Source organism: Pseudonaja textilis, chromosome 7, assembly GCF_049901715.1.
Source record: "Pseudonaja textilis isolate UNSWEBS1 chromosome 7, rPseTex1.2, whole genome shotgun sequence".
Classification (NCBI taxonomy): domain Eukaryota; kingdom Metazoa; phylum Chordata; class Lepidosauria; order Squamata; family Elapidae; genus Pseudonaja; species Pseudonaja textilis.
In genome coordinates, this window is record NC_141996.1 from 3,261,650 (window position 1) to 3,283,265 (window position 21,616).

At 45.0% G+C, this 21,616-nt stretch overlaps 1 protein-coding gene across 7 annotated transcripts in view; it reads left to right on the forward strand.

The window, feature by feature from the left end:
• LOC113450166 (glycerophosphodiester phosphodiesterase 2) overlaps positions 1-21,616 on the forward strand; it is a 121,671-nt gene that overhangs the window by 60,079 nt on the left and 39,976 nt on the right. For all 7 annotated transcript variants that reach the window (XM_087937813.1, XM_087937818.1, XM_026721322.2 and 4 more), the window contains exon 3: positions 18,297-18,400. In XM_087937813.1, the coding sequence (XP_087793939.1) occupies positions 18,297-18,400 (104 nt within the window). The remainder of the gene's footprint in view (positions 1-18,296; positions 18,401-21,616) is intronic.

Sequence of the window (21,616 nt, forward strand, 5' to 3'; positions counted from 1 at the left end):
GGCCGTCGTTAAGCGGGTGACGCGGTTGTTAAGTGAATCTGGCTTCCCTCCCATTGAATTTGCTGATCAGAAGTTTGCAAAAGCGGATCGCGTGACCCCGGGACTCTGCGACGGTCATAAGTACGAGTCGGAATTTGGATTCTGTGACCGCGGGAATATTGTAAGGGTTGTGTGAAAGACAGTCATACGTTGGGTTTTTTTTCCCAGGGTCGTTTTAAATTCGAACAGTCACTAAACGAACAGTTGTAAGTTGAGGATTACTTGTATGTTCTTGGCGGAACCGGAGGGGAAGGAGGGATGTTGTGAGAAGGCAACATTGTGAGTTGCGAGTGCAGGTTTTGCCACCTTGTTTCTTCCGGTTTTGTCTTTACATCCTCTGCCATCCTTCCTCCCTCCCTCCCTCCCTCCCTCCCTTCTGCTCCCTCCCTCCTCCTCCTCCTCCTCCTTCCTTCCATCATTCCACTCTTACTCGTTCCTTCCCTGTTTACCTCCCTCCCTCCTTCCCTGTATTCCTTCCTTCTTTCTCCCTCCCTCCCTGTTCCCTTCCTTCCTTCCTTCCCTCCGTTTTCCTTCCTTCCTTTCTCCTTCCCTCCCTGTTTTCCTTCCTTCCTTTCTCCTTCCCTCCCTTTTTCCTTCCTTCCTTTCTCTCTCCTTCCCTCCCTGTTTTCCTCCCTCCCTCCTTCCCTATATGTCTTCTTTCTCCCTCCCTCCCTGTTTCCTTCCTTCCTTTCTCCTTCCCTCCCTTTCTCCTTCCTTCCTTTCTCTCTCCCAACCTGTTCCCGTCCTTCCCTCCCTCCCTGTATTCCTTCCTCCCTTTCTCCTTCCCTCCCTTTTTCCTTCCTTCTGTTCTTTCTCCCAACCTGTTCCCCTCCTTCCCTCCCTCCCTCTTGACTTCCCTCCCTTCATCCTCCCTCCCTGTATTCCTTCCTTCCTTCCTTCCTTCCTCCCTCCCTCCCTCCCCTGTATTCCTCCTCCCCTCCCTCTTCTACCAGGCAGCTGGAATTCAAATGCCGACACTGTGCAATATGTTCCTGTGATAAATAGGACGTGTGTGTGTGTGTGTGTGTGTGTGTGTGTGTGTGGTGAAGGGGGGGGGCAGCTCACCCCACCTGCAAAAGACACTCAGCTGCACCAGAAGGCCGGCAGAGACAGAAAACCAGAGAAGAAATTAAATTAAAGGCCCGTTGCAGATTTTCTCTGATTAGGGTGGGGGAAAAAAGCCCCCCCAGAAAGAAATCGGGACAATTCTGGGAGTAGCCCCGTTGGGTCAAGCTGGCATGAAAAGAATCGTAGGTTAATATTTGTTGGCTTATGCAAAAGATTAAAAACCCAGTGTCAGAAACCGGGGTAAAACGATGACGATAGAAATGCAGGTAGTTCCTCGACTTACGACCGGAACCGGGACCAGATTCTCCATTGCTGAGCAACGTGGTTGCTAAGGGAGACGTGACCAATCCTACGATCTTTCTTGCCACAGAGGTTTTGGGGATCGTTGCCGTTGTTAAACGAATCGCATAGTTCTTAAGTGAATCGGTCTTCTCCCGCTCCCCCATTGACTTTAACACGGATGCTCCGACGGTCGTAAGTGCGAGGACTGGTTGTAAGTCATGTTTTTTTTTTCCCCAGGTGCTCTTGTGACTTTCAACAGTCACTAAACGAAGGGTTGTAAGTCGGAGACGACCCATACAGAGGTAGCTTTTGGCTTACGCTTTAGTGACCGTTCAAAGTTACGACGGCATTGGGGGGTGAAAGCGACTTAGGACCGGTTTTCACACTTACGACCGTTGCAACATTCCCCCGTGGTTAAAATTCAGGCGCTAGGCAGGTGCTTCATCTTTACAACAGTTGCAGTGTCCTAGAGTCACGTGGTCCCATTTTACAACCTTCTGACAAGCAGAATCCAATGGGAATTCACTTAACAACCGGGCTACTTAGCCGACTGCTGCAGCAATTCACTTAACTCTGGCCGGAAAATCGTAAAATGGGGCAAAAGTCAGCTCAACAAATGTCTCGCTTAACAACTCACATCTTATAGGTTACTAACTTATAAACAGCAGTTTTTTTACTTAACGACTGTGGCAAGTTGTTTTTCTTTATTAGGAGTGCCGCCAGCCCTGGGAAACAATTTCTCTCCCAGGCTAACCGTCATGCGCCTGGTGGAGTCTGACTCCGAGGGAGAGGAGGAACAGCCGACAGGGAGTGGAAGTGTGGCTCTGGAGGTTGTGGAGGAGGCTGGGGAAGGGCAGAGGCCGTCTGAGTGGTCAGAGGAGGACCCAGGCCCATCCCCTCTTCATCCTAGGGCACGCAGGGAGGAGAGGATAAGGGAGAAACGGGAATGGCATGGTCTACGGGGGAGGAAGGGGCCCTGATCCCCTCATGGGCTGCAGCTGTGAGGACTGTTTAAGAGGTTTTAAATAAAACCTTTTAATGATTCTTTACGAATTCCGTTCCTTCCCGGTTCAAAGGCTGTTTCAAACTAATTGTCTCTGACAAGAACAAGCCTTGCCAAGGTTGGGCAAGGATGCCAAGAGCACTCGATAAAGTTGCCGAGAAATATTTCAAACACAAAGAGTCTCCAAACACCAACCAATATAGTTCAAACTTCCACAAGGCTTGAGTGCAAAAACGTCTTTGCTTCCTGCAAAGAATCCCAGTCTCTCAGGCTGGCTTTTATCCCTTAAGGGAGGGGCCATCACCTTGCAGCCTTAAGGCCGAGTTGTCCGTGCTGCTGCAGCTGCTCTTTCCTTTGAGCAGTCCTGCGCGCACGTGCACTTGGCACAGGCTCCTCGGGAACCTCCTCCTCATTGCTGACAGCCTCCACAATTTCCGAAGGCCGCACTCCACTCCCTGATGGTCCTGGCCCCCATCCCTGCATCCCACGCAGGCCCCTCATCCGAGTCCTCGCTCTCCGTCCGCACCTGCTGCTGATGAACCACAACATCGCATCCGAGGGTTTGTCGTGTTTGTGGAGCTGGGTCAGAACAGATCCCATGGCCACGGGAATGCAACAACGGTCATAAGTGTGAAACATCGCTCATAAATCCCCCTTTTTCCCCCCCATGCTGTTGCAACAACAGCTGGGTGCTCGACAAATGGATATAAGTTAAGAGCTTCCTACAAGAAATAACTTCGTGGCAACGAAAAGATCGGACCCACCCAGAGAATTTCCCTTCAAAGCAAATTCTGCGGTTAGAAAATCAAGATTTTTTTTTTTCCCCTCAGTGGCTGCAGGGTTAACGAAGGGTTAACTTCCAATTTTGTCTCTTGGGATAATCCCAATAATTAGCAATATCCTCTCCTCCCTTCTCCAACTGAGGCTATTTATAGGTTTAAAATGGGGACAACAACAGGGCACATCGAAGGCAATGTTGCATTTAGCATCAGTCACAGCTCTGGAACTTGTATTTTAAGCGGATTCCCGCAAAGAAGGCCTTCCCATCTTCAACGTCATTGCAATTTTTTTTTTTAAAAAAAATGCATGGATCAGAGCTGGTTAATGAAGAAAAGGTTTGTACGGGCAGTCCTCGACTTAACGGCAGTTCATGTAGTGACCGTTGGAAGTTGCACTGAAAAAATAAAAAAAGGGAATTTTTCACATTTAACCACCGTTGTAGCATCCTCATGATCGTGTGGTCAAAATCCATATGCTTGGCCACTGCCTTGTACTTACGACCATCGCTGCGTCCCTGGGGAAATCACGTGAGTTCCCCTTTTGCAACCTGACGAGTCAAAGGGGGAAAGGCCAGATTCACTTAAGGACCGTGTTACTAATTTAAGAATGGCAGCAATTCGCTTAACAAACATCGTAAAATGGGGCAAAACTCAAAACTTAACAAATGACTCACATAAATATTGGGCTCAATTGTGGTCGTACGTTGAGGACCACTCATATTTACGACAGGTTGCCGTGTCGTTTGGCTCATGGGATCCCCTTTTGTGACCCCCCAACTCGTCAACACAGATTCACTTGAGCAACAGTGGTCCTAACTTGAACAATTGCCACAATTCACTTAACTGCTGGGGCCAGAAAGATTGTAAAATGGGACAAAAAAACTGACTTTAACCAATGTTAAAGTTATTGTAGAATACAATGTATAGAATACATTGTAGAATCGTTGTAGAATACCTTATGCCACCAGACTTGAAATTCTAGAACTAGAAAACCTTGAATTACGCCGTCTTCGGTCTGATTTAAGCATGGTATATAAAATCATACATTGCAATGTCCTACCTGTCAATGAATACTTCAGCTTCAACCATAACAACACAAGAGCACACAATAGATACAAACTCAAGGTTAACTGCACCAAGCTTGATTGCAGGAAATACGACTTTAGCAACAGAATGGTTCAATGTCTGGAATACTCTACCCGACTCTGTAGTTTCTTCCCCGAACCCCCAAAATTTTCACCTTAGCCTGTCTACTATTGTCCTCACCCCTTTCCTAAGAGGTCTGTAGGGGGCGTGCATAAGCGCACCAATGTGCCTACCGTCCCTGTCCTATTGTTTCTTTTATTTTTCTTTTATTTTTCTTATATGTACCCATTTCATGTATTCATAACTATGTATACACTTATACTTATTATCTTGTAAGCAATTGACAAATCAAATAATAATAATAATAATAATAATAATAATAATGTCTCCATCGAGCAATGAAAAGTTTTGGGCTCCATTGTGGTCGTAAGTAGAGGACCCCCCTGTATTTCAGAAATGAACCGTGGATTTGTATAAAAGTAATGACTACAGTAGCTGTCGTGCCCCCGTCGGAATCTGATTCGGAGGGGGAGGCTGAGCAGCTGACAGGGAGCGGGAGTGTGGCTCCATTGGTTGTGGAGGAAACTGGGGAAGGGCAAAGTCGGGCTGGGCGTAGCAGGAAAGAGGTAGAACAAGGGAGAGGGAATTCAGAGGAAGACCCAGGCCCACCCCCTCTTCATCCTAGGGCACGCAGGGAGGAACGGAGAAGGGAGCAACGTGGGTTGCATGGCTTACAGGGGAGGAAAGGGCCCTGATTCCCTTCATTAGGACGCCTGAGAATGAGAGTTTAAAGGAGATGCATGCTGAGAGCGACAACAAACATGAATTTATCTTGCGTTGACTTTGGTTATCTGCATTCCTGGCATCCTCCCAAACGTGTTGAGTTACTGACGTGCCTTCACATCTGGAATTCTTGCTCCTGCCCTGCCGGACTAATTACCTCATTTTGCCTTGATTGGAGTTTTAAGTTACAGTTTTTGTTGACCATATTTTGGACTTGAATCTCTGCAGCCCAAGGCTGTTCCTGGGAGAGTTTTGATCCAGCCCAGAAGGTAACCAGGACATCGGGGGCGAAGTTGGAGCTAACTCCTCCTGATTATCTGACTGGGTTGCCTTTGTGCCACGTCCCTTTGGGTCATCACAGTGGCCTGTTTTATTCATTCTGTAATCACCCCTAGCATAAAACCGGCTTTTCCCCCTCAGCAGCTACACGACTCACACCACACTTTCCTTTAGCAAACCACAATAACCACAAGAATTTTTTTGTTCCTTGGATAAGTTCCAGGCAGCTCAAGAGTCCATCAGTGTATCCGGAAAGCAGAAATAAAACCAGCATCGGCTGTTTATTCCCCAAAGTTGTGTTTCAAGCTGTTTACACACACGCACACACACACACACACACACACACACACCGCTGTGTTTGCCAAGGTTGTGTTCCAAAGCTCGTAGCTTTTTTTGACACTTCCTCGATGCTTGATCTTAATTGTAGCTTTCAGCCCGGTGGACGAGTAGATGCAGAGGTTTGTTTTTCGGGGATAGGAAAATCCACCCTGCTCTTCCTAGCTCTCGCTGTCAGGATTTGAATCTGGAGCCACAGCAGCCGTGCTTTGCCACAGGTCTCTTGTGTGCGATCTGCTTTGTCAAGATGGAGCTGGCAGAGGAGGCTTCTCGTAGTGGAGGGCCTGCTTGAGGCCATGTATCTTATCCAGTGTGCCGAGCTCCTATTTAGCCCAAGCCTTGTTTTTTTTTTTTTTTAGAAAAATATTCAGGAATTTCGAATTAGGGATTTTTATTACAGCGTTCTTCCTCACATTCCTGGTTTCCTTTGTTGCTGCTATAAAATTCCAATGAAGATTATCATCATCATCATCATAATTATAATTATACTTACTGCTACTTTAACACCCCACCTTTCTGCATAGAGAAGATCTGCAACAGGCTGACAGCGATAAAACAAAATGCTAACTTTAAGAAAGAGGTAATTGTTGAGCTAGTTTGGACTAGTGGTTTAAGGCCTCTGGCTAGAAAACAGGAGATGGTGAGTTCTAGTCCCGTCTTAGGTATGAAAGCCAGCTGGGTGACTTTGGGCCAATCACCAGGAGACGGCGAATTCTAGTTCCGTCTTAGGCATAAAAGCCAGCTGGGTGACTTTGGGCCAATCACCAGGAGACGGGGAGTTCTAGTCCCGCCTTAGGCCTGAAAGCCAACTGGGTGACTTTGGGCCAATCACCAGGAGACGGCGAATTCTAGTTCCGTCTTAGGCATAAAAGCCAGCTGGGTGACTTTGGGCCAATCACCAGGAGACGGTGAGTTCTAGTCCCACCTTAGGCATGAAAGCCAACTGGGTGACTTTGGGCCAATCACCAGGAGACGGGGAGTTGTAGTCCCGCCTTAGGCCTGAAAGCCAACTGGGTGACTTTGGGCCAATCACCAGGAGATGGTGAGTTCTAGTTCCATCTTAGGCATGAAAGCCAACTGGGTGACTTTGGGCCAATCACCAGGAGACTGTGAGTTCTAGTTCCGTCTCAGGCATGAAAGCCAACTGGGTGACTTTGGGCCAATCACCAGGACACGGCGAATTCTAGTCCCGCCTTAGGCATGAAAGCCAGCTGGGTGACTTTGGGCCAATCACCAGGAGATGGGGAGTTCTAGTCCCACCTTAGGCATGAAAGCCAACTGGGTGACTTTGGGCCAATCACCAGGAGACGGGGAGTTGTAGTCCCGCCTTAGGCCTGAAAGCCAACTGGGTGACTTTGGGCCAATCACCAGGAGACGGGGAGTTGTAGTCCCGCCTTAGGCATGAAAGCCAGCTGGGTGACTTTGGGCCAATCACCAGGAGACGGGGAGTTCTAGTTCCGTCTCAGGCATGAAAGCCAGATGGGTGACTTTGGGCCAATCACCAGGAGATGGGGAGTTCTAGTTCCATCTTAGGCATGAAAGCCAACTGGGTGACTTTGGGCCAATCACCAGGAGACTGTGAGTTCTAGTTCCGTCTCAGGCATGAAAGCCAACTGGGTGACTTTGGGCCAATCACCAGGACACGGCGAATTCTAGTCCCGCCTTAGGCATGAAAGCCAGCTGGGGGACTTTGGACCAATCACCAGGAGACGGGGAGTTCTAGTCCCGCCTTAGCATGAAAGTTTCCCTCACTACTTCCCAGGGTGATTATTGTGGGGAAATACCACAATAGGAGACAATATTGGACATGCTCTCTGCTTTGAGTTGTGTATAAAAATGATAAAGGCAGAGCACAAATGCCTTCGTATATGCATGCATACAATTTCCGGTGCCAAGCAAGACAGTTGTTAAGTGAGTTTTACGACCTTTCTTGCCCTTATTTGTTAAGTGAATCACAGCAACTGTTAAGTGAGTCACACAGATGTTGAGTGAAATCGGCTCCCCCGTTGACAGAAGATCGCCAAAGGGGATCACGAGACCCCAGGACTCTTCAACTGTCATAGGTACATGCCAGTGGCCAATCATCTGAAACTCGATCACATGACCGGTGTTTTTTTTTTTTTGCTGCAACGGTCGTAAGTGTGAAAAATCATCATAAGTCCCTTCTTTTCTGTTCGAACTCTGAACAGTCACCAAATGAAAGCTCGTAAGTCAAGGACTACACGTATCTTTGGATTGGGGCAGGGGGGTGGGATTCTCCAGGTTTTAACAACCGGTTCAGTGATCGTGCGATTTGCGCGTGCGTTTCATGTGTTATTTGCGCGCGCGTGCACATCCCTCGAGCAACGCAGGTGAGAGGCAGCCATCTGCGGTGCCACGCTAATCAGCTGAGTGTCAGGGCTCCAACAAATCCACCCCCGTTCAAATCTTCATTCTCTAGCCACATCTCTCAAGGGTAAAAAAAAAAATTGATTTATTAGGAGTGGCCGTGTTGGTGTTAGCTGAGTGCAGCCGACACTAAAATACATCATTCATTTCCCCCTTGACCCTGGTCTTCCACCCCACATGCCCTGGATGTATATTCTCCAATGGGACACATCCATAGCCAGGAATCCTCCATCATGCTCTCCAGTAATAATCTTGTGTGCCAACAGCTTCGTCTGCCTAGCAATTATCTGCAGCATTTAAGGAATGCGCTGCTTTCCCCCGGTCCCTTTCTGCTGGCAACTAGAAAGACCAAAGGAGTATCTTTTTAGTTGACACTGAGACAATATAGGTAGCTAAAGCTCAGGGGCAAGTGGGCCCATGTGATAGTCGCAACGAACCGGTTCGCTACCAGCTGATTTTCGGAACAAGGGGTTCGGCCGAACCGCTCCGAATCGGTGGAATCCCATCCCCGGATTGGGGTATATATAAACCAGGTGTGGGATTCTACCAATTTGGACCAGTTCCGGCGAACCGGAGGGCTGTTTTTTTCTCCTTTCCAAGGGTCTAGTAGCCTCCCGGAGGCCTCTGGGAGGTCGAAAATGGCCTCCCCTGGGGTTTTGAAGGCCCACCGGAAGCTGGAAACAGGCCCGTTTCCGGACTTCCGGTAGGCCACAAGCCACCGGGCAGCGAACCGGTTGCTGGGATTTTTTTTTGAATCCCACCCCTGATATAAACCCAGGGATGGCTCTGTGAGCGTCAGCTGCTTCTTGTGGCAGCGAGTTCCAGAGGCCTGGCTGAGTGAGCCAGTGATGCGGGGGGCGAACCCGCTTTCTTTTCCGCTAGCTTCGTCGGGGGTCTCTTTTGCTGCTGGTGATAGCGGAGGAAGGGTGGGGGGCGGTTTCCCTCTTCCTGCCTGTCTCTGCCCTTCTGAATTCGTTCGGCGTTTCTCCTTCCGCTTCGACATTCTGCTGAGCCCCCTCCCCCTTCTCTCCCCCCCCTCCGCTGACGGGATTTATCCGGAGGTCAGCCTGGCGGTTCTGCTTCAGTGCCCCCGCCTGACAGGAGGTGTCAAGCGCCACGAACCGGAGGCTGCTTTGATGAGCCGCCCCTTCCTTCACGGTTGCTCTTTTGGCCTCTTTCCCTGGGTTTCTGCTCCTCCCTCTCAGCAGGCATGGGCCCTCCCTTCTTTCCTTTTCTTTCCTTCCTTCCTTCCCTTCTTTTCCTTTCTTTTTTCCTTTCCTTTCCTTCCCTTCCCCTTTTCCTTTCCTTTTTTTCCTTCCCTTCCCTTCCTCTTTTTCTTTCCTTCTTCCCTTCCCTTCTTCCTTTCCTTTCCTTTTTTTCTTTTATCTTCCATTCTCTTCTCCTTTTCCTTTCCTTTCCTTCCCCTTCTCTTTCCTTCTTCCTTTCCCTTCCTTTCTTCCTTCCTTTTTCTTTCTTTCCTTCCCTTCCCTTCTTCCTTTCCTTTCCTTTTTTTCTTTTACTTCCATCTCTTCTCCTTTTCCATTCCTTTTTCCTTCCTTCCTTCCTTTTTCTTTCCTTCTTCCCTTCCTTCCTTTCCTTTCCTTTCCTTTCTTTCTTCCATTCTCTTTCCTTTTCCTTTCCTTCCCTTCCCCTTCTCTTTCCTTCTTCCTTTCCCTTCCTTTTCCTTCCTTTCCTTTTTCTTTCTCTTCCTTCCCTTCCCTTCTTCCTTTCCTTTCCTTTTTTCTTTTACTTCCATTCTCTTCTCCTTTTCCTTTCCTTTTTTCCTTCCCTTTCCTTCCTCTTTTTCTTTCCTTCTTCCCTTCCCTTCTTCCTTTCCTTTCCTTTCCTTTTTTCTTTTACTTCCATTCTCTTCTCCTTTTCCTTTCCTTCCCTTCCCTTTCCTTTTCCTTTCCTTTTTCCTTCCTTTCCTTCCCTTTTTCTTCCTTCTTCCCTTCCCTTCTTCCTTTCCTTTTTCCTTTCCTTCCTTTTCCTTTCCTTCTTCCTTCCTTCCATTCTCTTCCTTCCCTTCCCTTTCCTTGTGTTTATCACACTTAAAACCATTACAACAATCCTTCACGGTCACATGATCAAAATTCAGACTCTTGGCCATCGATTCATATTTATGACGGGGACCACGTGATCCACCTTTGGTGACCTTCTGACAAGCAGAGCCAATGGGGAAGCCGGGTTCACTTAACAACCGTGTGACTGACTTAACAACAGCAGTGATTCCCTTAGCGACTCTGGCAAGGCAGGTCCTAAAATGGAGCAAAATTCTCTGAGGAGATGTCTCGCTCAGCCACACATATTCTGGGCTCAATTGTGGGTCGTAAGTCGAGGACCCACCTTGCAAATTACGAGGAAGAGAAAAAGACCAATGGAACAGAAGTTGCCCTCGGAAGTTGTGGGACCCTCATCCCTGGAGGCTTTCAAGAAGAGACTGGACTCCCATCTGTCAGAAATGGTGTAGGGTCTACTACTTGGCCAGGGGGTTGGACTAGATGACCTACAAGGTCCCTTCCAACTCTGATTATCTGTTATTATTGTGTTATTCAGAAGTTGTGGGAGCTTCATCCCTGGAGGCTTTCAAGAAGAGACTCGACTGCCCATCTGTCAGAAATGGTGTAGGGTCTACTGCTTGGGCTGGGGGTTGGACTAGATGACCTACAAGGTCCCTTCCAACTCTGATTATCTGTTATTATTGTGTTATTCAGAAGTTGTGGGAGCTTCATCCCTGGAGGCTTTCAAGAAGAGACTGGACTCCCATCTGTCAGAAATGAAGTAGGGTCTACTGCTTGGGCAGGGGGTTGGACTAGATGACCTACAAGGTCCCTTCCAGCTCTGATTATCTGTTATTATTGTGTTATTCAGAAGCTGTGGGAGCTTCATCCCTGGAGGCTTTCAAGAAGAGACTGGACTGCCCATCTGTCAGAAATGATGTAGGGTCTCCTGCTTGGCCAGGGGGTTGGACTAGATGACCTACAAGGTCCCTTCCAACTCTGATTACCTGTTATTATTGTGTTATTCAGAAGCTGTGGGAGCTTCATCCCTGGAGGCTTTTAAGAAGAGACTGGACTGCCCATCTGTCAAAAATTGTGCTTGGGTGGGGGGTTGGACTAGATGACCTACAAGGTCCCTTCCAGCTCTGATTCTCTGTTATCTGTTAAGACGAGAGAGGAGGAGAACGTGCCTCTCTACAAGATCTGGCTGTTGGCATAGAAATCTTTTGTAATGTGTGAAAAGAAAAAGAAAAGTCTTATCCGTCAGATGAAACCTTTCGGTGGATAAGTGGGAAGCAAGAGAAGGAATTTTGTGACTCACGGAATTAAGTTGTCATGTCAGCATCTCCGCTAGCGCCAGGCAGCGATCAAAAAGGAGGAATAATTGGTTTGCAAACGCCGCTTCAAATGTGTGACACCCTCTCAGAATGCCTTTTAACACTCTGTGGGTGGGGGTGTCGGTATGCCCGAAGTCCTTGACATACGACCACAATGGAGGCCAGAGTGTTTACGTTGCTAAGGGGAGGATATTTGTTACGGGAGTTTTGTCTCATTTTTTTCTCTCTGCGTTTTTGAACTGAACTGAACCGAACTGAATTCTTTTATTAGCCAAGTGTGATTGGACACACAAGGAATTTGTCTTTGGTGCAAATGCTCTCAGTGTACATGAAAGAAAAGATATATTTGTCAAGAGTCAGGAATCATCAGGTACAACACTTAATAAATAGTCATAAGGTACAATAAGCAATCAAATCATACTAGGAAATAGTCAATATAAATCATTAGGATACAAGCAACAAAGTCACAATCATACAGTCACAAGTGGGAGGGGATGGGTGATAAGGAGTGATGAGAAGATTAGTAGTAATAGAAGTGCACACTTTGTAAATAGTTGGACAGTGTTGGAATTAGTTGTTTAGCAGAGCGATGGTGTTCTTTCTTGACTTTCTTTTCCTTCCTTCCTCCCTCCCTTCCACCCTACCTCTTTCTTTCTTTCTTTCTTTCTTTCTTTCTTTCTTTCTTTCTTTCTTTCTTTCTTTCTTTCTTTCTTTCTTTCTTTCTTTCTTTCTTTCTTTCTTCCTTCCTTCCTTCCTTCCTTTCTTTCTTTCTTTCTTTCTTTCTTTCTCTCTCTCTCTCCTTTCTTTTCTTTCTTTCTCTCTCTCTCTCTCTCTCTCTCTTCTTTCTTTCTTTCTTTCTTTCTTTCTTTCTTTCTTTCTTTCTTTCTTTCATAGAGGAGTCAGTCGCCAAACATCTGAACATAAATCCCTTGACTCTGGGGATTGTGAGAAATGATCATACATCATTTTTTTTACCCGTGCCGTTGTAACTTTGAAATGGTCATTAAATGAAGAGCTATAAATCAAGGACTAGCTGTATATTGGAGCGGTTTTGCTGAAAATCAGAAGTCACTTCCTTTTTATTTTTTATTTTTGCAAAACCATGGCAAAACTGGGTCTCTTTCATGCCTAAGGCAGGACTAGAACTCACCGTTTCCTGGTGATTGGTCCAGTGTCACCCAGTTGGCTTTCATGGCTAAGGCGGGACTAGAACTCCCAGTCTCCTGGTGATTGGTCCAAAGTCACCCAGCCACGTTCATGCCTAAGGTGGGACTAGAACTCACCATTTCCTGGTGATTGGCCCAATGTCATCCAGTTGGCTTTCATGGCTAAGGCGAGACTAGAACTCCCAGTCTCCTGGTGATTAGCCCAATGTCATCCAGTTGGCTTTCATGGCTAAGGCGGGACTAGAACTTATCGTCTCCTGGTGATTGGCTCAAAGTCACCCAGCCACTTTTCATGGCTAAGACGGGACTAGAACTCCCAGTCTCCTGGTGATTGGCCCAATGTCATCCAGTTGGCTTTCATGGCTAAGGCGGGACTAGAACTCCCAGTCTCCTGGTGATTGGCCCAATGTCATCCAGTTGGCTTTCATGGCTAAGGCGGGACTAGAACTTATCGTCTCCTGGTGATTGGCTCAAAGTCACCCAGCCACTTTTCATGGCTAAGGCGGGACAAGAACTCACCGTCTCCTGGTGATTGGCTCCAAGTCACCAAATTGACTTTCATGACTGAGGCTGAACTAGAACTCCTATTATAGCCTGGTGTCTTAACCACAGGACCAAACTGGCTGTCAGTGCATAGTCACTGAACAAATGATTGTATGCTGAGGAGTATTCTTCGACTCTTGGAAGCATTGGGCAGAGATGTGTGTGAGAGAGAGAGAGAGAAAGAGAGAAAGAGACAATGAGAGAGAGAATGAAAAACAAAAAGAGAGCAAGAAAAAGTGAGAGTGAGAAACAATGAGAAAGAGAGAGAATTGGAGAGAGAGGGAGAAACAGAGAGAGAGAGGAGAGGGAGAGAGACACAATGAGAGAGAGTTGGAGACAGAGAATGAGAAACAGAAGAGAGAGGGGAAGAGGGAGAGGGGGAGAGAGAAAAAGAGAGAGAGAAAGAGAGAGAGGGAGAGAGAAAGAGGGAGAGGGGGAGAGAGACACAATGAGAGAGAGAGAAAGAGACAATGAGACAGAAAATGATTGAATGAAAGAGAGAGGCAATGAGAGAGAGAATGAATGACTGTTAATAAAGCAACCCAAGTCAGATCCAGAAGCTCTACAGTTTCAGGGACGATACGGCATGCGATCTTGGAGGTTTGATATCGCTGCTGATATCTTTGCTCCTGGACGGTCCAAACGGATCTACACCGTCCCGAAGAGACGGTGAATGTAAAGAGCGCATCCTGTCGATCCCAGGGATACCGCAAAGTCCCCGGTAGATCCGGGAGAAGCTCTTTTTGCCAGCGGCAAAGAGGCAGCCGTCAAAGCTGCTGAAGTCGGGACAGCTCCGAAACGAAAGAGAACGGAAAGAGAGAGTGTGCCGGTTTGGTGAGAACTTTTTTGTTTTTATTTTAAGATCTGAAAAAAGGACACCCTAAGGAAAAGAAAGAATCTGTAAAAGTTTTGACAGAAGTGATTAAGCGGCGATTTTAAACAGGAATGTCAAATTATTATTTTTTTATTTTTTTATTTGCTGGACTCTTTCTGTACGATTTTTTACTTTGAACCGGACTGGTCTTTTTTTCTCTCTTACTTTTCATTTTCGTTTCTTCTCCTTTTTGTCTTTACAATATTTTAGGCTAGAGATCCCCTTTTAGCCTTTTTTTTTTTTTTTTTGGGAAACCCTTTTTACTTTTTAATTAATTTTTTTTATAATAACGTTTGTTTGGAAAAGGAGGGGGAAAGTGAAAACAGAGGAAACTTTGTAACGCTGCCAACTAGAGGCTTAGAAATATTTTTTTCTTTTTTCGACCAGACAAAGCTGAGAAAGAATTGAGACTTCTTTTCAAGGACTTTGAGCCTGTCTGATAAGATAGAGGGAAGAGCATGGGAGAGTGTTATTGCAGGCGCTCTTCTGGGTTTCTATCAGCAGCTGGAGTCTGGCGTTGAAGTATACAGAAAAAAGATGATAAGATTCTAGAGAAGGGGGGAGCTTTAAAAATTAACGAAAGCCTTGGATAACTAAATAGGTGCAGTGTCTTCTTTTTCTCTCTTTTTTTAAGTTGGGCTGTTTCTCACACGCCTCCTTATCAGCTTATTATTTGTAATAGTTATTTGGCTCTCCGGACTCTTGGAACCTGCTCTTGTCTTTCTTTTTGCTTTTGGAGCCTAATCTTTACTTTTGCATTCTATTTTAAAGGAAAAGCCTTAGTATTAACGTTTTCCTTCTTCTTCTTTTTTTTAAGGGAGTGAGCTTTTTCTTTTTCTCTCTTTCCCTCTCCTGCATTTTTTATCTACCCTCCATATTGGGTTATATTATTCTGTTCTATATTCTATTCTATGTTCTATATTCTATTCTATTTCTATTCTCTTCTATATTCTCTTCTATTCTATATTCTCTTCTCTTCTATATTCTATTCTATTCTATTCTATTCTATTCTATTCTATTCTATTCTATTCTATTCTATTCTATTTCTATTCTATTCTATATTCTCTTCTCTTCTCTTCTATATTCTCTTCTATATTCCATTCTATATTCTATTCTATTCTATTCTATTCTATTCTATTCTATATTCTATTCTATTCTATATTCTCTTCTCTTCTCTTCTCTTCTATATTCTATTCTATTCTATTCTATTCTATTCTATTCTATATTCCATTCTATATTCTATTCTATTCTATATTCTATTTCTATTCTATTCTATTTTCTATTCTATTCTATTTCCTATTCTGTTCTATTCTATTCTAATCTATTCTATTCTATTCTATTCTATTCTATTCTATTCTATTCTATTCTATTCTGTTCTGTTCTATTCTATTCTATTCACATCATCCTGATTCTATGCCTCTGTTTATACAAACCCAGGATTGTATTTACTTTCAAGGACTACCTGAAATGTGCCGTTTTTCAAACTAGACAACCTTGTGTGTGAAGGGACGCGGTGGCTCAATGGCTAAGACGCTGAGCTTGTCGATCAGCAAGATCTTTGTACACGGCTAACCTGCTTTCCAGCTCCGTTCTCCTGGGCAGGGCAACCAAAGAAGACCCAGCCGATCAGCTGGGGCTCCCTGGGAGGCAGAGAAGAGATGGGGTTGGCGGGGCCAGTCAGAGGGTGGCATTTGCCGGTTCTCCAAACGACTCCAAATTTCTGCTACTGGTTCTCCAGAACCGGCTGAATAACCACCTCCGCTTTTAATGGATGACTTGACTTCTCTGTTCGGGTTTGTAAGGTATCTTGGCGCAAAGCAAAAGCTGCCTTTTTTTTGCAAGCATTTCAATTCTTAGAAGAAATGAGTGACCGAAAGGGCAGCGAGCTGGCCAATTTATGAGCTCGTAAACCTGCCGCTCTTACATTGGGGCCGAGAATTATGTTTCCTTGAGTCAAAGCTCGCTGTGAATAAATGTTTGCTCTGGGGGTTTGCAGTGGTAACACATGCCTTTCAGTTCTCATTAATTTTATCCTTTTTTACCCCCCCCCCCTTTCCTAATAAAGACAGAGGCCTCTGTAATGCTGCGAGAGAGTAGAGTCGGGAGTCATGAAATTTTGAAAAAAGAAACATGTTCGCTGGGGTGAGCAGGCTGGGGTTCCTGCAAACACCTCTTGAGATCAAAGAAAAAAAAGTATATTCCGCTCTATTGTCCTTGCTTCTCTCTTTATTTAAAACTAGCCCGAATATCCGTACCTCACTACGAAACTATGTGATCGGGCTTAGTTTTTGGAGAGGAAAATAAGGGGGGTGGGAATCTGCCTCTGCCTACCAGCCTCCATCGGTATTCATCTGACTAGCGTCCTCTCAGTGTGTGAGAGAGTGGAGGGCTGTCTGGAAACTGAAAGAGTATTTGCTGTATGAGCAAGGAGGAGACAGCAAGGAGCCTGGGCGTGGCTTAGCTCAACTGTTTTGTACTAAAGCTGCTTGGTGCTGTGAAACTGAAACTCCTCTGCTTGTGTTTTGCATTTGGAACAGATTTCTTTTCAGGTGGGGAGGGGGAATAGAACTCTTTAGCATCAGAGCGTGTTAATAATAATAATAATAATAATAATATAGGAAATACTCTAAGTGCTCTGATGGTTCTGGAGATTTTGTGATGATGTACGAGTGGTCTTTCGCTCGTGTGTGTGTGTGTGTGTGCGTGGATGGATGGATGGATGGATGGATAGATAGATAGATAAAAATTTTAATGAAAAGTTTGTAAAAGGTGATAAAAGAAACTTGACAATGACAAAAAAGAGAGAAAGAGAAGAAAGGGTGAAAGAGACAAAGAAAGACAGACGTGGAAAAAGGAAAGATGGAAAGAAATAGAGATGGCTTCCAATTTTCTTTCGTAGTGATAAAATTATCTTTCACTCTATGGTTATAAAAGAAAAAAATACCTGTCTTTTTCTGTTATCTACAGGTAAGTTCTTCAACTTACCACCCCAATTGAGCCCAAAATGTATGTTACGAAGTGAGACATTTTTAAAGTGAATTTTGTCCCCTTTTATACGACTTTTCTTGTCCCATTTGAATCGCTGCTGTTGTTAAATTCGACACGCCGTTATTAAGTGAACCTGGCTTCCCCATTGTCAGAAGGTCGCAAAAGAGTATCATGTGACCCCTGGAAACTGCGACCGTCATAACTCTGAACAGATTGCCAAGCATCCGAATGTAAATCCCCTGACTCTGGAGATGTTGCAATGGTCATAAGTGTGAAAAATGGTTGTAAGTCGCTTTTTTCAGTGCCGTTGTAACTTTGAACGGTCACTAAATGAACTGTTGTAAGTCAAGGATTACCCGTGCATGCTTGGCTGAAGAAACGCTCCATTAAGTTTTGCAGTATTTTATTAAACCTTTAGACCCGTGATGGCTAACCTAGGGCACACATGCCACAGGTGGCACACATAGCGTTTTGTGCTGGCACGCGAGCCACAGGCAAACTGTCCTCACGGTGCATGTGCGTGCCTCACAGCTGATTTTTGGGCTCCCAGAGGCTTGAGGAAAGCCTTTGCAGGCTGAAAAATAGGCCCATTTCATCACTTCCTGTATTTCCGGAAATACCAGAAATGACAAAACGGGCCCATTTTTCGGCCTGCAAAGCCTGCAGAAGCTTTCCTCAAGCCTTTGGGAGGCCAAAAAAGGCCTCAAACGGGCTGAAAATCAGCTGGGAGGCGCAGTTGCAGGTAAGGGGGTGGCGGGGGGGATTGAGCATGGATGCGCAGAGGGCATGAGGGGACATGCACATTGCCTTCTGGGCACTGGCACGCAAGCGCGCACACAATTTTTGTCACAGGAGCCCAAAAAGGTTAGCCACCACTGCTTTAGACCATCTTTAGAAGCTTTCAAGAAGAGACTGGACTGCCATCCATCAGAAATGCTGTAGGGTATGCTTAGGCGGGGGGCGGGGTTGGACTAGATGACCTACAAGGTCCTTTCCAATTCTGTTTATCTAAGGAGACAACTTTAAGATGGATAGACTTCCAACTCCCAGAATTCTCAGCAATGGCCAATCTGGCTGGAGAATTCTGGGAGTTGCCAAGGGCAGACTGGCAGAGGTTTATCTAAAAAAAATTAGGCATTATATTTTTCTTCGTTCTTCATCGAGATGCTGGAGATTGAAATTGAAAAAAACAATCTCTTCAGAATAGAAATAGATTAAAAACTCTTCGGAATAGAAATAGATTTAATGCACAACCCTGCCTGATCTTCCAGCCTGTTGGGTGCCCATTCAATTATACTGTAATAAATTTATATGTCTTTTTTTGTTTCTGTGTGTTTTTTCACAGTGGGAACGCCTCTGGTTCTTAATCCTTGCCTTTTCTTTCTTTCTGACCCTGATCTGGTTCTATTTTTGGTGGGAAGCTCACAACGACTACAATGAAATCAACTGGTAAGTGGAAAAAGTATTTACAGCAACCCTACAACCCCTTAGCGTGCAGTGCCCCCTTCACCAATCACATGCCCTCTAGGTGTGAACCCCTGGAAAGGAATTGGGAGTTGAGACCCCACCAGGGCATCTGGTTGAGAGCCTGCCTGAAGAAGTTGGTATAATCATAATAATAATAATAATCATAATCATATGGGTTCTCTTGGTGCTCTCTGAGCTGGGTTGTTTTCTTAGAGATGTTTCATGACCCAACTAGGATACATCACCAGTGCTAGAAGGGAGAGGGGTATGAGGAGGAGGAGGAGGAAACTGTGGGGTCCTTGGTACTCTCTGAGCTGGGTTGTTTTCTTGGAGACGTTTCCTGACCCAACTAGGTAACATCATCAGTGCTAAAAGTGCTAATTTACTGAAGCAATAAATATCACCCCAATCAACGAACCACCAACTCGGACAAACAGTCAAACAGTAAACAACAGCCTAATCAAGGAACTACATGTTGACAGGGTGAGCCATTAGTATATAAAAATAAGAGCAAACCCCACTCCCTTCTAGTACTGATGATGTTACCTAGTTGGGTAATAAAACATCTGCGAGAAAACTATCAAGCTCAGAGAGCACCAGGGACCCCACAGTCATCTTCCTCCTCCTCCTCCTCCTCCTCCTCCTCCTCCTCCTCCTCCTCCTCCTCCTCCTCCTCTGTTTCTCCCTCACTTCATAATTCCCACTCCTTTTTAGCACTGATGATGCTACCTAGATGGGTAATGAAATGTCCGTAAGAAAACAGCCAGACTCAGAGACCACCAAGGACCCCACAGTCCTCTTCCTCCTCCTCTTCTGTTTCTCCCTCACTTCACAAACCCCACTTCCTTCTAGCACTGATGATGTCACCTAGTTGGGTAATGAAATGCCTGCAAGAAAACAGCCAAACTCAGTACCCAAAGACTCCACTATATAATAAAATAATTAAAAAAAATGCTTGCTCAGTGGGATCTGGTTTGCATTCATGATAAATGCAGCAGTTGGAACAGCATGCAAAGAAATCATTTTCTCCAGGGATTTAAGTTGGAAGAGCAGGAGGAAAAAAAATTACTCGGCATTTAAATTGTGTCCTGCAAGGGTTGCTGAGTCTCCTTTCCTTAAACCAGGGGTCGGCAACCTTAAACACTCAAAGAGCCAAAAAGGCCCTAACCAGAATATTCAAGTTCAATTCTGGAGCTGACCGGAAGTTCAGTTCCCCTACCATAGAGTCTCCTAGCGTGGGGTCTTTTTTCTTCTACCTGTCGTAAGCCAGCGATGGAGCTGCAGCAGAGGGATGAAAGAGCCACATGCGGCTCTAGAGCCGCGGGTTGCTGACTCCTGCCTTAAACCTATTCCCATTCGGACTGCTGCAGCACCCCTTGTATAGAGCCAACCCTTGGAAGAGCGTTAGGATATGTCACAGTTGTTTTTACAGCTTTGACTTTGTTGACATAGTCAGCTGGTCTGGGAGAAATTGTGTTGGCTGCCCTTTGACTCCAGGGCACAATTCGAGGTGACGGTGGAGCATATAACTAACTATGAAGTCACAGGTTCCACCAGATGGAATGGAATGTGCAAATTCAGAATTTCAGGAGTGCAAACAGTCTTATTATTATTATTATTTAATTCTGTAAACTAAATTAATTACGGAAGCACATTATAGTCCAGTCAGCGTTCTACATTCCAAATTCAGAACTTCAGGAGCACAAAGATGAAAGTCTTTTTATTATTATTGTTTTTAATTCTGTAAACTGAATTAATTACTTAAACGCATTAAAGTCCAGTCAGCATTCTGCATTCCAAATTCAGAACTTCAGGAGCATAAACTAGAAAGTGTTTCAATTATTATTATTGTTTAATTTTATATATATACGTGTGTGTGTGTGTGTGTGTGTGTGTGTGCGTGTGTGCGTGCATGTATGTATGTATGTATGTATGTATGTATGTATACTGAAACGCATTAAAAGTCCAGTCAGCATTCTTTATTCCCTGGTCAAATGTGCAAGTTCAGAATTTCAGGAGCGCGAACACGAAAGCCATTATTATTATTATTATTATTATTATTATTATTATTATTATTATTATTATTATTATTATTATTATGTAAACTGAATTAATTACTGAAATGCATTAAAGTCCAGTCAGCATTCTACATTCCCTGGTTAGAAAGACATGCTAAAGAAAGTCTCTCTCTAAGAAACAAAATATAGTGTTAAAACATTCTCTACAAACAGCAAGGATCACACGTTCCTTAAAAAAACAAGATTATCTGGAGGAAATGCCCCTGTGAAAAGCTGGCATCAATTAGGGTGTCAGAAGAAGAAAACAGAATAATTTGCATTTTTAATGAAAGGTTCTTCAAGGAACTTGTGATGACGCTGCTGTAAATTATTGTCTGGTTCCAGGTGTTGTGCATTTATCCAGTTTTTAAATGATTTTAATGAAGCTTTAAAGATTATTTGTTTTGTTTTTAAATTTGCTCGTCCTAGGAAGACAAAATTTAGATCTGTAGTGAGAAATACAAGAACGGGTAGTCCTCAACTTATAACCATTCATTTAGTGACCGTTTGAGGTTACGATGACACTGACAAAAGTGGTTTAATGCCCATTTTTCACACTTAAGATAGTGTTGCATAGTCACGTAATCAAAATTTGGACGCTTGACATCTGATCCCCATTTGCGGCCTTCTGACAAGCAATGGGGAAACCATATTCACTTAACAACCATGTTGATTCAGTGATTCATTTAACAACAGTGTCAAGAAAGGTCATAAAATGGAGGAAAAAATAATTTCACAAATGTCTCGCTTAGCAACAGAAATTTTGGGCTCAATTGTGGTCGTAAGTCAAGAACTAACTGTACTGGCTTACTGACGTGAACATTTTGGGGTGGCTGGGAGGGTTTTTTCTCGCCTTTTCCTTTTTATAATTCCTTATCTAGTTTTATAATTTTAAAACAGTGATGGCAAACACAATGCAATGCACACAACCCCGCGCTGTGTGCGCAATACTCCCACCCCGCCCCCTTACCTGCACCGCTAATGCGCGCGGCTCCCAGCTGATTTTCAGCCTGTTTGAGGCTTTTTTTGGGTCTGCCTGAGGTTCGAGGGAAGCCTCCGCAGCCTCGGGAGGCCGAAAAACTGGCCTTCCGGAAATATCAGAATGGCCCGCTTTCAGCCTGCGGAGGGTCTTTGGAGCCTG